This window comes from Aspergillus homomorphus (assembly GCF_003184865.1).
Source record: "Aspergillus homomorphus CBS 101889 unplaced genomic scaffold BO97scaffold_8, whole genome shotgun sequence".
Classification (NCBI taxonomy): Eukaryota; Fungi; Ascomycota; class Eurotiomycetes; order Eurotiales; family Aspergillaceae; genus Aspergillus; species Aspergillus homomorphus.
The window spans coordinates 124,450-140,519 of NW_020291894.1; the positions used below are offsets into that span (position 1 = coordinate 124,450).

Genomic DNA, 16,070 nt, shown 5'->3' on the forward strand with positions numbered 1-16,070 from the left:
AGCCCGGTCCCCTTTAAAAACTTGCGCTAGTCCAAATCGTACCTAGTACAAATCACATGACAGCTTCTCTCATATCAGGTATAGCGCACTTCCTCTTCCCAGAAGAGCTCGTATGTTATCAAACCCCTGCTGCCAGTCAGCTTTTGCTCGTTCTTTGCAGCTCAACATATTCGCTGACTTTGGTTTATATTAACTTCGAACTCTCCTTCTCGCCAGACGCGTATCTGCATCAACGGGAAATTGTTGTCTCCGGAATGTCTTCGAGGGCATCCCTCACTGTTCGCAGCTTTCGGGCCCGCGCGGTATGCATCTTCCGCTTATCATCGAGTGTAATAGTGATTGACCCATCATAGTGCGACAATTGTCGTCTTCGCAAGGTATATCACCCGGAGGCCAGACTGGCATAACAGGGCATTATCTAATTGAGTAGGATAACAGATCAAATGTGACAAAACAAGTCCCTGCTCGAGCTGTGGCACCTTGGGAATCCCCTGCAGGCCAGTCGGCGAACCTTTGACGGCATCCGAGTCTCCTCGCAGCAATAACCCCAACGACTAGTATGAAGCCATGGCCCAAGATTATACTACTCAGACTGATCGTCCAAATTAGTGAGTCGCGTTTCTCTGCATTACAGGAACAATTGGCCACGATCCAGAAGACACTTGAGCACATGACACCTTCTTCCAGCGCGTCTGACTCAGTCAGGCCGGTGTCCGAACCGATTTCGACAGGGCCAACTATACCCCCTTTTGAAGGGCACTCATCGTTCCATCATGAGACTCTTGTAGCTAGGGATGCTGCTTACTTTGCTGCAGACAGCTCTCAGAATGTACAATTAGGCGACTACGTGTCAGCGGCACTTGCGTCTCTCAAAACCAGCCTCGACAGGCACCGCTCATCAACGACACATGGAGAGACACATCCGAATGCTCAGCGAAAAGAGCAGTTACTTCCCGTCGAACTGGTCGTCGCTGTGGTAAAGAAAGTCAAAGGTCCGTTAAAACTTCCCTCTTCCTCTCGGTTGGCGTGCTAACCCAAGGCAGCTCAACTTCCATTCGGTTTGGTCAGTCAGTCCTGGATAAACGCATCTCGCATAGAGTCCTTGTGTCACTCTATATACTTTCCAATCGACCCAGCCCCTGCTGGAACGCTCACACTTTTCTACGGCCTTTTTTTCTACATCATACGCGACTACCTACATGCTCAAGAACCCGACCTTGTGCGTTATGACTTGTCAGCCGCTCTGGAACTTTGCGAGAAACAACTTGCCGCAGGTCTCACCAGCCCAGCGATCATGATTGATCCAACATTAGAGAAGATACAGGCACTGTTGATTGGGGTGAGTAATTTGATTTCCATACTTGACTTTGACTAATTTTCACAGGTGACGAAATCACAAGAGGAGTTTGATATCCAGCGTTGTTGGACATATCTATCATTGGCTTTCAACATGTGTCAAACCTTGGGATTGCACAGACGTACAGCATTAAGAAACGACTCAGTACCTCTTGCGGAGGCTAAGCGCCATGTCTTCTGGGCATTATACACGATTGACAAGAATATTTCTCTGAATATTGGTGTGACATCTCACTTTCAAGACCACGACATAGATGCAGACCTATTTTCACCATCAGAAGATCCTAAACAACGCCCGTGGGATCTGATGAGCATCGTTCGTATGGAGTTTGCTGCTATTCAGGGAAGAGTCTATGATGAATTGTACTCAACATCTGCTTGTCGGGCTAGCGATGGGCAGAGAGCCGCAGCGATAGAGAAACTGTCCTCAGATCTAGAGGCAGTCAGAGACAAACTGTTAACGGTAAGGATCTTTCTGTGTGTATCTGGGATCGCTAGCTAACGCTTAATACAGATCGACGTAAGATCGGCTCTTTATGCTGACTCCTTGCACGGCATTGCGGCCTGTGCTGACTTCATCGCCTATTCGGTGTTGACGGTGATATATCGGGCACAGACTCGTCCAGGAGACGCCATGGCAATCTCATCTCGATGCTATGAGGTTGCTACGTTAGCACTTCAAAGTCACCTCAAGTGCTTCACCTACTTCCGTGGTCGGCAAACCCACAAACAAACCGAATACGTAAATTGGTAGGTCTTCTCGAGTCTGACGGATGATCTGCGCTAATCACATACAGGATCTTGCTTTACCCGTCCTTTACACCTTTTGTCATTGTGTTCACCCATGCTATTACCACCGCAAGCGCTATCGACCTAGCTCTTCTGCAAGACACCGTGAGCTCCTTAGATTTGATCAAGGGACTTTCGCGGGGCTCGATGCATCTCTATACAGTCTGTGAAGCATTTGTCAAGGCTGCTCAAGTTCTTGTCAAATCGCGGCAAACCTTGACCGGAATCGAACGTCATCAGGATGGGTCTCTCGTTATGCCCGCCGCAGACGGGGCTGCCAACATCGCCTTCCCTGATGTCTCATGGCCAGAAAACACCTTCGATTCTCTAGTGAATCAGACGGACATTTCCATGTTCTTAAATGATTTCATCGGGGCTAACAGATCGGTGATGGATATTTTGAGTTCAGATTACATGAGCTAAAATTTGTTCAGGCGAGAGTTATTATACATATTGGTTACAATCCAATCCACGATCGCAGCTTCGACAAATAGTGTATATCTCTTCTCCAGGTCTTGGTTTAAAAGACATACTATTCCATTGTCAGCCACCTGTCTCAAATCCTGACTGGACGACTTACCGGGATGAACAGATTCGGAACCCGTCGTTCGTACTCAAGCCAGGCCTCTCCGTACCTCTCGCGGCAGCGTTCAATATCGCGGCGAGCACGGTGAATGATCATCACTGTGAAAAAGATCGAGTAAAACCATGGGAATGGCGACTTGAAACCGGTGATCAATCCCCACGAGAAAGCGAAAAACCAGTCGCATGTGTAATGGACCTTTCGGGCCATGCCATCTAACAAATATCAGCCATATGCCCAATTGTTTTGAGAGTTGGGACCACATACACCAACCGCTGCACAAAATGGAATCACCAGTCTTAGTCGGAATTGACTCTGGGTTCTTCACAGACCTCCATGGAAGCTGGGGGAATGTCTTGCGTGTTACAGAAACGCCTCTCTCTTGAGCACGAAAGATATTCTTCTGGCTGTTGCACGTATCCCAGACCCAGTACATGAACAGATAGAGAACGGCCCAGGCAGCCAGAATCACTGGGTTCCACCGATACACTGCTGGGTCGTGGTTCGCCAGATACAGGGTGCAGTGGCAGTAGCTCATGGGCACGCCAGCGAGGTTCCAGAAAATGAGCATGAAACCCCATTTCTCGTAATACATATCCCTTGAATCGGTGAGCCCAGTCCACGGAAGTGGCAGAATAAACCTACCAGCTAGTGATGATCAACTCTTCGCCTTTCGCGCAGGCATTCGCATACAAGAAGTGGGCCATGAGCAAGAAAGCAACCTCGCCCGAAACAAACCCGAGCTCTTCCCATTGCTTCAAAGCCGTACCCAGTGTCAACAAAAACAGGATGTACCATGGAATGCGGACCTCGAAGAACATCTTCATGTCGATCCATCGGAACAGACGGGGATTCAGCTCCGCACCCATGAAGAAATCATACACATGCGAGCCCGTCATGCGGTGCTGAGCACCTCTCGCCAGAGCAGAAGCGTACGCGGCAATGGAGACTAGGAACCCCGAGCATATGGCGACGGACATCAAGGACCCGAACTCGGTGACGAGGGTGCTCAGCGGGAAGAGGCCGGTGAAGTGCAAGGCTAACGCAGCTCCAATGGTGACATACCACGACGCAGCGGCCGAGCAATAATAGTCGAGCTGTCTGCCATTCAGGTGGGGCAGGCACTTCCCCTTGCCGTATACTCCGGGCAGGTAAAGGTATCCGACTCCTTCGAGCACGAGAAACGTCCAGTAGATGGCCCAGGCTTTGCGGTGGGGGAAGGCGTGCGTGTAAGCGAGGTTGAAGAGGTGGGAGGCGAACTCAGAAAGCGACTCTCCGGGGCCTGGCAGAGGGAGGTGGCCGTCATAGAATGTCGCTCCAATGTACATGTAGTACATCAGGAGCGGGAAGCCGATCATCAGGAGTGCCACTCCAGGGGCGCCGCCGAACTCGAAAGTGATTTCTTCGTCTTCATTGGAGGGGGTGCTTCCTTCTAAGCGGTATGATCTCTTTGTTGCCTGGCGCATTTTGGCTTGAGGGCTGCAATCCGTTAGTATCAGCATACCTGTATGTTCGGCTCGGAAAGAGATAGCACAAACCTCACAGCGGTGCTCACGGTAGACATCTTGCTGTTCGTGTAGGTCGGTCAAGTTATCCAGCAGGAAGAGATTCCCCTGAGTATATATCTGAGCCTCAACAATTGGAGCTCCTAGTGCTTGACTGCAAGTACTCCGTGTTGTCCGTGTTCTCCGTGCTTCCCGTGGGCCCCGCGGAGTCCGCGGCATCCTCGGCCAGCCCGATCATTCCTGGTTGATGCCTGGGGCATACAATGGAAGGCGTGACTGCTGGATCTTTTATTGCCTGACCCGATCTTTCCTGAGGTAAACAAATAGGTAACTGCAGCGTGTCTTCATGGCCTCTCCTCAACGAGGATCAGTTAAACTGTGAGGTTGCAGTATGCATGGCGGCGTATTCGGTGTCATCATGTCAACAGTAACAATCAAGCAACAGTGCACCATTCCCATCATTGACTTCTTTAACGGAAGGACTCCTCGACCTACATATACCGATATCTTCACAATTGACATAGGACACACGTCTGCAAGTGGCCGTTTCATCATATCGGTCTAGAAAGTCACTTCCCCTTTCCGACCAAATCTCCCTCCACGAGCCCCCATCAGTCTCTCAGATTGGCCATGAGCTTTCTCCTGGATGCTGTTCGGAACCTCCAGACACATTAGCCAAGCAGGCATCCATAAAGCTTGCCCCCCTCGTCAACCTCGCTCTCGAGACTTTTATTCGTGGCCCTACAGCCCTATGAGTTGATTCATGCATGGGCTGTCCCTCCCGCGGCGGCAAACCGAACCCCATGATTGGCCTACACGAAAATCACTCACCTTTCCTAGAGGTCGCTTTCAGGACCTTTTCAGTTCAGCCCCCAGCTAAGCTTTCTCACTGGATTTACAGACCTGTTCCGTATGCGGGTGACGAGTCTCGACGGTGGTGCATGAGCCCATCACCCACGTCGAACCTGCCGAATCACACGCCAGAGTATAGCGCCCAGCAACAGGACTGGGATATCACTCCCAGAAACAACCCTGCTGGGCGTCCCAGAATGTGATTGCCTAGCGATGGAAGCGAGGTGCGATCGAAAGAGAAGGAAGATGGATATAACCGTCGTCCGTCGTCCCTGACCGAGATTTTATTCCCTCCGGTCTTGAACCCAGAAGCAGCCAACCCAGCGCATATCGATATCGCTTTTTTTCCCATCCCTCCTAGTACCCCATACCTACCCTATCAGTTGAGAACAAACAAAGCCATCACAACATAATGGGTGTCGCCAAGCTGATCGGCAAGATCATCATCATTCCCATCCTCTTTTGCATCTTCGTCGGATGCGTCATCTACTTCCTCATCAAGTACCGCCGGGACCGCAAGCGCGAGAAACGGGAGGACGAGGCCCGCGCTCAGCAGTACCAGCAACAGCAGCAATACGTGCAGTATCAGACGCAGCAGGCTGTGGCGGGGCAGTATGGGCAGTCGCCGTACTATTATCAGGCGAACGTCGACTCGCCGTCAATGAAGAAGCCCGAGCCAGTCTTCTATCCGGTGCAGGCTCATGCCGGGACGGAGGGGGTTTGAAGAGCGAGAATATCGGAAAGGTGAGTCGGGTCCTGAGCTCCAGTGCCAGGGACTGATGTACCGTGATTGCTGACTTCTGGCGGAGTTTAGTTGGTATATTGCGTTCGTTCGTTCGGGTTGTGTCGTGTTGCTTTGCGTCGATACCTATTGCTTCGTTTCTAGAAGGTTGATGGACGGTTATGACCGGGTCTATATAGCTGGATATGAGGAGGAACTCTGTCGTACTTTATGTTGTCCTGTTTTCTGTTTTCTTTTCCAGGCGTTGTATGAGATATGCATTTGTATACCCATGGTGAGCGATGAGATGTTGACGGTTGCAGCCTGGATGGCATTCCTCACGGCCCCCGTCGCAAGTCTCTCCAGCTCAACGAAATCCATTCTTTTCATTGCTTTCTTCACATACAGTTCATCTACTAGCTCCCATTCATGCCACTATACTACCTCCAACCCCAGACCTACCTACCATTCTCAGGACCCACCCACCTCCAAGACAGCACATCCAAACAACCCTCCCCTAATCCACCATAAACACGATAGGCCGTCAACACTGGCAGCCAAACCCACTGCCCTACTCATTTACCAGGATGACATCATCCAAGCAAGATCTTAACGGTAATCCTAATCATCTGGCGATATAACCTTCCAAAACCAACTCCGGGGAACATGACTCAGGGGTCCGTTACAGATAAATGAACCCTCCAGATTACGATCCATAACGCCTAAGTCAGGGGCATTGCCGGACCCTGAATTCTTCGGCTCCGACTCCTTTTAGGAGACGGGGATGGTTCGGAGATTGTACCTCATCCCCGGGGTGTGGAATTGAGTCTTGGTGTTTCGGTCGGGACTCGGGTGGCGGTTTGGACGGGGTTTGAAAGAAGGGGTAAAGGGGGTGTTGGTTCGATTGCTTCAAAAGGGGTCGGGTGTCGGGTGGGGGATGTGTTGGTTGATCCGGGGTTCTGGGATTTGTTGTTGATTTATGGTGGGGAGGTTGATGGGGTGGAAGGGTTGTGTTGTGAGTACGGGGTACCTTAGAGCATGAGGTGGGAGCGTGTTCCTGCATGCCGGAGCGCACGTGCGCATACTCGTTACGTCCATTACTGACAACAGCAACGCGGCACAAGACAAGACGGTTCTCTACTGGTATATGATAATTTTCGTTTTGGGAGTTGCAAGCATCACACATCATAGTCCGCTAATAAATAAACACAGCCAAGCACAAAGTACAAGCGAGCCCGGCCCGGATGTATCACTTGTCCAATGGGATTATCGCTTACAAGCGTCCGCGAATCTCTGCCTCGTCGTGGCCCTGTGCAGGCTCATAATCCACGTAACAGAGGCGGTTGTCCTCAAAGGGTCCATAGAATCGGCTGCGATCGTACGGGGTGAAGGGAATGCCCTGGCGCAACCTCTCCACCAAGTCCGGGTTGCTCGTGAAGTACCGCCCGTACAGCAGGGCATCATAGCGACCGGACTCCAGCACATCCCACGAGTTGGTCTGATCCCATCCGCCTGCGGAGAAGAAGGGTGTGGAGCCGAAGATCCTACGGAAGGAGGAGAGGTCGACATTGGAGAGACCCCAGCTCTGGAGGAAGGTGTCTTTCTCGTCAGCGGAGAAGATCTGTTCGTATCTCTGAATTCGACACAATATATTAGCTGGGGAGGTCTTTGCAGAAGAGGCTCTCTTGATCTAGGGGAGGAGGAAGACGGAAGGAAAACTGACTGGTTCAATAAAGCTGACATATGATAGGTTGGGAAGCGCCTGTTTCAGCGATTTACACAAAAATGTCCATGTCTCCATGCGCTCCTCGCCGCGCGCTTGATTGAAGAGGCCGAAAGGTGAGAGACGGATGGCAAGGTTTTCTTCGCCAACCGTCTGCGCGAGCTCCTCCATCAGCTCGAGCACGAATAGACAGCGCTTCTCGGGACTGCCGCCGTAGTCATCGGTGCGCTTATTGATGTTGGAGCTCAGGAACTGCTCTGGAAGGTATCCGTTTCCACCGTGGAGCTCAACGCCGTCGAACCCGATCTCCATTGCAGTTTGAGCCGCCTCGCAATAGTCTCGAATGGTCTGCTTGATGTGGGGAATGCTCAATTCGATGGGTGGATAGTCTGCGTAGCGCACTGGCTCGGTCGCGCCCACCGGGAGGTGGGAGTAGCATTCCGTGGGCGAGTCCCAGACGCTGGCGGAGGGACAGACGGCAGGCGAACCGGTCATCTGAGGAATAGTGGCACGGCCGGCGTGCCAGAGTTGGCAGTAGATGTATCCGCCTTCGGCGTGGACAGCATCGACCACGGATTTCCATCCTGCGGCTTGTTCGTCGGTGAAGAGCCCAGGGACACCTGGCATGCCATTGCTCTGGCGGAAAATGTTAGGCACTTGATGCGCACCATCCACCAAGCACGAGCTCAGAGTCGGACCTAATTACCTCAAGTGACGGAGGAATGCCCTCGGAGACGATCAGCCCCCCTGGAGTTGCCCGTTGGCGATAGTATTCCACTATCAATTGTCCGGGATACCAGATCCGATTGGGATTCTCGGGCGTGCTGATCGGGTTCAGAGGCTCGCCCCGGTTGCGCGTCAAAGGGGCATGCACCACTCGGTGGCGGAGATGAATCTTGCCATTAGCGATGGCCAGGGGCTGGAAGAGCTTGGACTGTTCTCGGAGACGCTGATCGCCAGTCATGGCTGCTGTGTTTGTGAGGATGGTGGGTTAAGGTTCTGTGCGATGGATGCGGTGGCTGCAGGCAGAGAAGAACACTGGTTCTCGCGAGGACACAGTTCCTCAGAAAGGGGAGCAAGATGGGGGGAATCCATGGACAGCAATGGCCACTGCAGTGGGCTTTTTCTTCCCACCGGCTGGGTCATGGATTTCTCTTCCTCATGATTCCCGCTCCCCTCTCATCTCTGGTTGTTGGCCCGGCCATGGACCGATGGGGAAATAGAACGGGGACCAACAGGTGCCATTTCCATAACGGGCATGACATATGGAACCTGACAGGTTTAGGTCTGGTGAAAATATCCAACCAACGACATGAGACAACACGAGAAATTATGGAGAGAGAAAAACACGGGTTAAACCTTGGAGAGTGGAGCGGCCTGTCTGCCAGACCGTCGACCCGGGTTTTCCGGCTGGTCGAGGAAGGAGCAAGACTTGACGATCAATTTGGCTGTTGCTGTCGTCGTTGGTGAGGATGAGGATAATATTCGCGTGACTTGAAGCTTGGGGAAGTGGTGAGGGTGGTGGTGTTGCTGATAGTGTTCTGACATATAGGACCCTATGCATCAACCATGCCCTTCCTTACCTTCACAACCCCTGTCTGCCATGCTGGCTGGCTGCACCCATGCACACACTCACCCATTCATTTCCCTTTGACCCTGGCAAGCGGAAATGCCAACCACCGCCTCACTTCAGCCATTCCCGACTGAGCCGAGGTGAAAACTCCACTCTCGGCCAGAAGCGAAAGTCAAAAACCAGGCCCGATCGGCTTGGCACGCTTTTAGTCTGTTTAGGGCTCATTCGAGCACGCGTCGGCGTCTCAGCCAAGACCAGATTGATGAATTGATTGACCCATTGACAACTGCTGCCTGAGAAGAAAAATTTCTGTGGCACAGCGACAGTCTCGTCCTCGTGCAAGAACCAAAGAAGACATCAATCTCCGGTCCCTTCATGACTGTTCCAGAGGATCCAGCTAGCTAGCCGATCATCCAACATGGCTGGACGTTCACGAGGACACTTGCTTGCGAGAAGTACTTCGTGTGGCGAAACTTTAGAGAATGTTTAAATGCGCCATGATTTCGCTTAGGATGCACGAATGCAGTAGTTTGAGGAGCTATTTGCACTGATTCACAGTAGTGGTGGTCACAGTAGTGGTGGCAATGCCGATAGACCGTGGTCATCGCGCCGCGTGCATTTCCCCTAAACTGTAACTCCTGGGGCTCTCACATGGGGCTGATGGATGGATGATCTCCGAAGGATGAACAGAGGATTGATCTAAGCAATGAAGATGACCTAGAGCTGGTAACACCCGGAGATAGAGGTAGAACTGGTGGAATGCTGGTTGTCTGGTACTGGGAGGAGAAGTTAAGGAGACTGTAGGATAGAGAGGGAGACAGCGACAAAGTGGTTGTTGGTTAATCCACCCCTTCTTGATCAGGTAATCAACAAACAACTCCCAAGTGTCAGCCAATACTTACTTCACAACTCTATCCATGGACACTCACTCACTCCGAACCGCCCGTTCTCGGTCTCTCTTTGCATTCTCGGTTTATCATTCCCCAAAGAGCAATCGAGATGGATATCTATTTCCTGCACCTATCACGATCGATCCGCTATGGAGGCCCCATCTAGTCCTCCGACCCGGCGACCAACCAGACGGATCCCACACTACGATCTCTTTGTCTTCCAGTCTCCCATTCTTGAATCTCTTCTTCCCCTGGAATCCCGCGCTGCCAGCTTAAAGTTTTTCTGTACGTCCTCTCAATTGACAGCCTGGTGGGTCAATGAAGATGACGGTCCCAGTGCTACTAGCCTGCTACAACGTGACTGGGGCCTCATTGAGCTCGGCTTCCTATTCCCATCTTCCGACCCAAACTTGAGCTTCTTCAGTGCTTGTCCCTGAGAGAAAAACTGGGCGCAATGACACTCGTGCGCTGGAGCTGGGACTCGCCTATTTTTAATACAAATTTCACTGGCTCCCCCACCGAACATTCGATGGAGATTCGACTCCTTTCGTCAATGCTGTCTCGACCTCTGGGGATTCGTTCGTTATCATTCTTTTTACCCCAGGCGTCATGACTATTAACGATCCTGAGGATGTCTTGAACACTATCAATTTTGTCACGCAATGCTTGTGTATCCCCATAGTCAGTGTGTTTATGATTCTGCGGTTCTCAATCCGCACGTACTACAAACAATGGGTGGGTGTGGAAGACTGTACGTTTCGTGATCGACAAGTCAATTCTTCCAAAATATTAACATGTCTTAGGGTCTTGTTTGATGGCATGGGTATGGCTATGCGATGTCGTTGGCTTTTTTTCATAACAACTAATCTTTCATAGATTCTTTTCATGGGATACTGTGCTATATCAATCTTGGGTAAGTCCTCTAAAGGCCTTCGCACTTGACTCAACTAATGCTATACAGTTGGGAGATACGGCGGAGGGTATCACGTTGATGATGTCTCGACTGCACACCAGGTCCTTTTCCACAAGGTACACCGAACCAAGCCTCAGAATCGTCTACTTTCTAATCTCCTACATGTTTCAGTTCTGCTACATCGCCACTGTACTTTACTGCCCGATGGCCCTGCTGGTCAAAGTCGCTCTGCTCTCCATCTTGACCCGCATTTTCGCCCCGTATCGCATCAAGATTCTCATGATATACTTTTTCCTCGGCTGCCTCTGCGTCTACTATGTGATCGCTCTAATTGTGAAGATCCGGATGTGCGACCCCATCCCAGGATACTGGACGGGCAGCCCCAACGCCCGCTGCCTCAACCAGCGAGCCGCGCTCATCGCCGATTCGGTCATCAGCGTTGTCTCTGACTTGATCATCCTCTTTCTACCACTTCCTTTGACGTGGTCATTGCAAATGTCCCGCAGCAAGAAAATGCGGGTCATTGGTATGTTATCTGCGGGTGGACTCGCCACGGCCTTCAGTCTTTACCGATTGGTCCTCGTGATCAAGGATGGCAGTTCCAATGATCAAACTATTGTGTTCCTGTGTGTTATCCTGTCAGGGTAAGAGCTTCCAGACCTGGGGTCACGACTGCCATAATGGTCTTGCTTTCCGTTCATCGAAGCTTTCAATTCACTGACTGAGACAATATAGAAATGCAGAGGGTGGGGTCGCCCTGATATGTGCTTGCCTCCCCACTCTCAACATTCTCATCAACAAGCTCCGCAAGAAAGGTTACTATAGTTCCGAGCGTTATGAGCCTAGCTCTTCCGTGCAGCTCAGTAAGATGAAGAACGGGGGCAGTAAACGGTTTTCCTTGGGCACGTCACGTCGCGCCGATGGGCTCGAGTCCGCGTCTGATCAAAGCCACCTCATTTCCTTTGCTGGCGGGCCGGATATAGCGTGCAGTCCGGAAACAGGTGGTATTCATAAGACGGTTGATGTATCTCAGACTGTTGAGGTAGTGGCAGACAGGAAGCACTAGGTTGGAGTCATAAGGGTCACTTTCTTTTATTTTCTTTGTTATGAGATATACCACTGGTCGTGCTTAATAAGACTAGTAATCTTTTCTGGGTAGTTATGATTTCCAGATGAAACCCTGATTTGAACATGTACAATTAGACTAATACTTATCATGATGAGCTTACCATATTCTAAGCCCATACTCGTCGTTCCACCAACCCACACCCTGACCGGGTATGGGTTGGTGGCACCTCACGAATTTCGACCTCTCTTAGTATTTTTTAGTATGAAAATTAGTTTTTCTGTAATAACTTTTTGAATTGAGAAATTGAGATTATAATTTGATTTTTTCTTTTGTATAGTGTAAAGTATAAGTTATTTTATCTATAGTTTAAGTTTCAAACTTTTACCTTTTACATGTACAAAGTTATACTTAAAAAATAGATTCTCGAATGAAACTTTATACAGAGATAATACCTTAATAGTAGACTGAAATTATATTTTTCAAGAAATTGATATATAAACTAGTATCTAAAGAATTTAGTCCCTTAGTTTAAAACTAACTGGAAAAGAATTCGCTGAGTTATTATCATTTAAAGCTGGATTTAGGAAATTATCCGTGAGAGGTCGATGTTCGTGAGGTGTAACCGACCCATACCCGGTCAGGGTGTGGGTTGGTGGAACGACGAGTACCTAAGGCAATGGCGAGGAAATGACAAGAGAAGATGTCTCGTCTCAATCGCCAAACAAGGGCAGGAACAACCTATAGACCGCTCACATGACTCTCCAACCTTGTGAAAACTACTAGAGACTATCTTATCACTCCTAGCTACGCACATATCGGCTCCTCATATTATCTCCCGAGACTCATTTCTGTTGACCCGGGCATCTTTGCTGCCGGACTTGGGTGGCCCACCGGAATCACAGCGCTCTCTGATCATCGCAATGCTAACCAAGCTTTACCAAGCAAAATCAAGCCTTGCGTGGAAATGCTAGTCCTCAAACACCTCGACATCCCGTGCGATACAAACCACGCTCTAACCAACCCGGCATCCCAATCCTCCTCATGTTACACAATGCAAGCAAGGAATGAGAGCCTGACGTTGCAACCTCGGTAGTGATTTTGACCACAGAGTCTGGTATCTGTCTGTGCTGATTCTTCTATCCTCGCCATCTCTTTGCTCTTTGCTGGCCCTAAGCTTCTGCAGCTAGTACTATGCTAATGCGGCTTCTCAGATAGATTGATGCTACCTCGCACGAATCCCACTGATAGGAAATACAGACCACCTCGCAAAGTGGCGACTTACGACTCTGTGACGATCACCGCTGTCCTTCGGTGGAGCAATGCAACACATACCATTTTCAGACAGTCGCAAACTGTCTGCATCAAGCTGATCTCAACTAATCCTCGGTGTAGCCTCTCTGAACCTGCACGGAAATGGATGGAAAGCAAACACGGGAAGGAGAAACAATGCCACCTCTCTTTGACCACGTCGATGTGCTCGAATCCTTCCAAAACAACTATGACGGGACCTGAACCCGACCCGCTTGATAGTGAGACATACGCGGGAAATGGATGGACAAGCTGAAGCGCAGTCTTAGGCATGCAGCGTCTCCCAGCTGAGCCACTGACATCAAAGACGGGAGCAATGCCTCGTCACTACCCAGAACTGAAGGTCTCACCAACAAGGCCCGATGCGATAAAGAGGGCGTCGTCAAGATTTCTCTATAATTCGACATGCTGCATTGACAGGGATGTCAGAGTCATGCCTTTATCGTCCTATTGGACCATGGCGAAGGAATGTGCTGAATCACCGCCAGCCTCGTCAGCACTAGGATACGGTCCGATACTGTTGAATGAGAAGCTGACGAGCCAAGCCTTGGCTTTCAACTAGCAAGGGACCAAATTTCTCGTTAACCCACTGAACTCTCGATCGATTGCTCCGTGCTTTTCTCATGTGCATCGATGCTAACTTGTTGCCAAAGGTACGATGACAATGATTAGTATCCACATCTCAAAAGTACTTTTCTGTGGATTGGTTTGATTATATTCTTCCTAGGCATCGCCTTGATCTCCTTTCACAGTTTCAAAACCCATGCGGCTGCATCCAGTTCCCAAACATCTCCGTCGGGAAACCGTAGCACCAGCCGTATCACAACACCTGGACGAATCTGATAAACACGGTGGCGCACTTCATCGCTATCAGCATCCAATACGATAAAAAGTAGACAGCCTATCGAGAGGTCTGAGCCAGACTTCTAACTTACCGTCACCTTTTAGACGCTCCGACTGCCAGCTAAAGCAGCAGCCGGGCAAGTCGGTGGGCGTTAGCCGCATACGTGCATTCCTCCGTGCAGAGAGGGGCTATCTAGTACTTGACAGTCTTAATCAGAAATCACGGAAAAGAATGAGACTCGATTATCCGTGTTCCCGGCCCGGGTCCGAGCCTCTTCCCCTCTCCCTTTCTTTTCCCTGGCCTCCCCGGTTTGTTCCTTTCTCTTGGCAGCGGCGCTTGGCAGATGTCGGCCTAAGGCTAGACTAGACTGCACGCTCCTGGCTGCAATGCGAGTGAGGGTCCGAGTTGGACGTGGTGAGTCTCAGCTAGCAGCTGCCACCACCTCGACCTGCCATAGGCTCGCAGCCTTTTGTTTTGGTGATTTGACGGATGTACCGGGTTACGGTCCGTCCCTTTTTTCTGCGGTGGAGAACCGGCCATTCGACTCAACCACCATTATTCCGTGCTTTATTAGAGTTTGATTCGTGGAGAGTTACGGACAATTAATTCGTCGAAATATGACAAGATCAACGCCTCTTCACTCAACAGTTTTTGCACCTGGTATGGTTTTTGCCTCACCACTATCGAGGTTGCAGAGCTCAACGTTTCCGCCCTCACATTCGACTACGAGAGAGATATCGACAATTCTGTATCTCCTACCACGCTTCAAACCCACTGACTAACAAGGTGAAATAACAAACAAGAAGAGATATCCTACCAACTGCCCGAAGAAAAACTGGGGCTAGTTTGGGAGGATCACCTGGTAGGTCCACCATACTAACGACAGCTCGACATCGCCAATTGCATTACCCAACAATTAACTGATATGACCAGTCAGATTAGAACCTTCAGGCACTACGAACCGCACGTACTTTGAAACCCCTGTTTGGCCCCTCTCTCATCATGCCCAGGCAGAACCAACAAACCAGCCGAGGCACCACACCTCACCCTTCAGCTTTAACGACTCGCATACATACTAGACTGATGATGTTATCATATTGCATGCTTCTTTATCTGTTTAGCGCAATCAATCACGAAACATCCAACCTGTCATCACTCTATCTTCTCTTGATTCTGCACAACAACTATGGCCATGCTTCACAGGACCATCTATGCCAACCACCAGACTCTAGAATGGTAAGCGCCCTTTCCACTTGATTGCAAACTTCCATTCTGCCGGACTAGGGTGTTTCCTCTATTTATAATCATTGATAAGCTTAATACCTTTCCAAGCGCGTCCCGCGTTAGCGAGTGCGCTAGTACTGGGTTCACTTCGTGGGCCCGCGAGACAAAAGCGGCGTCACTCAATGTTGCAGTTGACGTTGATGAATCGCCGTTCGTATGTCTGTTTCCGAATATGACATGCTAACTAAGTAGTCTGCCTAGCTAGATCATGGATTTCCGGCGGACTATTAGTCAAAAAAAAAGCAATTCAGTGGTGGTTATAACAGCAACACGGTATAGTCTGTCACTGGACCAGGTACAGAGCTGCCTAGTCACGCAAAGCGACAAGCCAACCTAAGGCACTGACTCAACCGAGTATACACCCCCCCACCCTTGCCGATAAAGGTAATCTTTGACGATACAGCGCGGGTAACCCTGCAGCACCAGCAGCATTTTACTGCTACGCAGAGCCAGGCCCCCAACATCCTTCCGTCTCGCCGGTTCGACGCGTGTGGGGTGAGAGAAAGAAAAGCAAAGATAAACTGGAGACTCAAAGAAGAACTGCAAGCAAAGTGGCGACCGTACCTCCCCGGATAGCGGAAATGGAGCCAAATCTCCTCCCTCGACGGCCTTGTAAGGTATCCGACGGTGGAGACCCTTCTAAGACAGACATACTGAATC

The 16,070-nt window shown here is 50.3% G+C and overlaps 8 protein-coding genes across 8 annotated transcripts; 6 read left to right on the forward strand and 2 right to left on the reverse strand.

Annotated features, from left to right (window-relative positions):
* Positions 1-254: 254 nt before the first annotated feature.
* On the forward strand, positions 255-2,568 carry BO97DRAFT_340385 (transcription factor domain-containing protein; the record flags this gene model as incomplete). Its single annotated transcript, XM_025691595.1, has 8 exons — positions 255-302; positions 354-377; positions 439-557; positions 610-992; positions 1,044-1,339; positions 1,385-1,819; positions 1,871-2,106; positions 2,154-2,568. 8 exons carry the CDS (start codon positions 255-257, stop codon positions 2,566-2,568), a joined length of 1,956 nt encoding a protein of 651 aa, XP_025553655.1.
* Positions 2,569-2,701: 133 nt separating this feature from the next.
* erg4A (c-24(28) sterol reductase) lies at positions 2,702-4,292 on the reverse strand (the record flags this gene model as incomplete). The annotated part of the gene is made up of 4 exons (XM_025697559.1): positions 2,702-2,943; positions 2,996-3,327; positions 3,374-4,207; positions 4,267-4,292. The coding sequence occupies 4 exons, from the start codon at positions 4,290-4,292 to the stop codon at positions 2,702-2,704; spliced, it is 1,434 nt and encodes a 477-aa protein (XP_025553656.1).
* An 852-nt stretch (positions 4,293-5,144) lies between these two features.
* BO97DRAFT_404057 (uncharacterized protein) lies at positions 5,145-6,254 on the forward strand. The gene is made up of 2 exons (XM_025694881.1): positions 5,145-5,829; positions 5,900-6,254. Exon 1 carries the CDS (start codon positions 5,498-5,500, stop codon positions 5,807-5,809), a length of 312 nt encoding a protein of 103 aa, XP_025553657.1. The 5' UTR covers positions 5,145-5,497; the 3' UTR covers positions 5,810-5,829; positions 5,900-6,254.
* BO97DRAFT_271426 (uncharacterized protein) lies at positions 5,894-6,476 on the forward strand. Its single transcript, XM_025690989.1, has one exon. The coding sequence runs from the start codon at positions 5,979-5,981 to the stop codon at positions 6,417-6,419; it is 441 nt and encodes a 146-aa protein (XP_025553658.1). The 5' UTR covers positions 5,894-5,978; the 3' UTR covers positions 6,420-6,476.
* Positions 6,477-6,954: 478 nt separating this feature from the next.
* Positions 6,955-8,676, reverse strand: BO97DRAFT_271468 (alkene reductase). Its single transcript, XM_025690991.1, has 3 exons — positions 8,236-8,676; positions 7,530-8,165; positions 6,955-7,439 (listed from the first exon to the last, which is right to left on the reverse strand). Exons 1-3 carry the CDS (start codon positions 8,491-8,493, stop codon positions 7,080-7,082), a joined length of 1,254 nt encoding a protein of 417 aa, XP_025553659.1. The 5' UTR covers positions 8,494-8,676; the 3' UTR covers positions 6,955-7,079.
* BO97DRAFT_271455 (uncharacterized protein) lies at positions 8,383-9,161 on the forward strand. Its single transcript, XM_025690990.1, has one exon. The coding sequence runs from the start codon at positions 8,610-8,612 to the stop codon at positions 8,997-8,999; it is 390 nt and encodes a 129-aa protein (XP_025553660.1). The 5' UTR covers positions 8,383-8,609; the 3' UTR covers positions 9,000-9,161.
* A 1,440-nt stretch (positions 9,162-10,601) lies between these two features.
* BO97DRAFT_340434 (uncharacterized protein) lies at positions 10,602-11,971 on the forward strand (the record flags this gene model as incomplete). Its single annotated transcript, XM_025691597.1, has 6 exons — positions 10,602-10,743; positions 10,796-10,815; positions 10,869-10,905; positions 10,954-11,021; positions 11,077-11,549; positions 11,641-11,971. The coding sequence occupies 6 exons, from the start codon at positions 10,602-10,604 to the stop codon at positions 11,969-11,971; spliced, it is 1,071 nt and encodes a 356-aa protein (XP_025553661.1).
* A 2,911-nt stretch (positions 11,972-14,882) lies between these two features.
* BO97DRAFT_271500 (uncharacterized protein) lies at positions 14,883-15,681 on the forward strand. The gene is made up of 3 exons (XM_025690992.1): positions 14,883-14,988; positions 15,060-15,362; positions 15,612-15,681. The coding sequence occupies exons 2-3, from the start codon at positions 15,129-15,131 to the stop codon at positions 15,639-15,641; spliced, it is 264 nt and encodes an 87-aa protein (XP_025553662.1). The 5' UTR covers positions 14,883-14,988; positions 15,060-15,128; the 3' UTR covers positions 15,642-15,681.
* Positions 15,682-16,070: the final 389 nt, after the last annotated feature.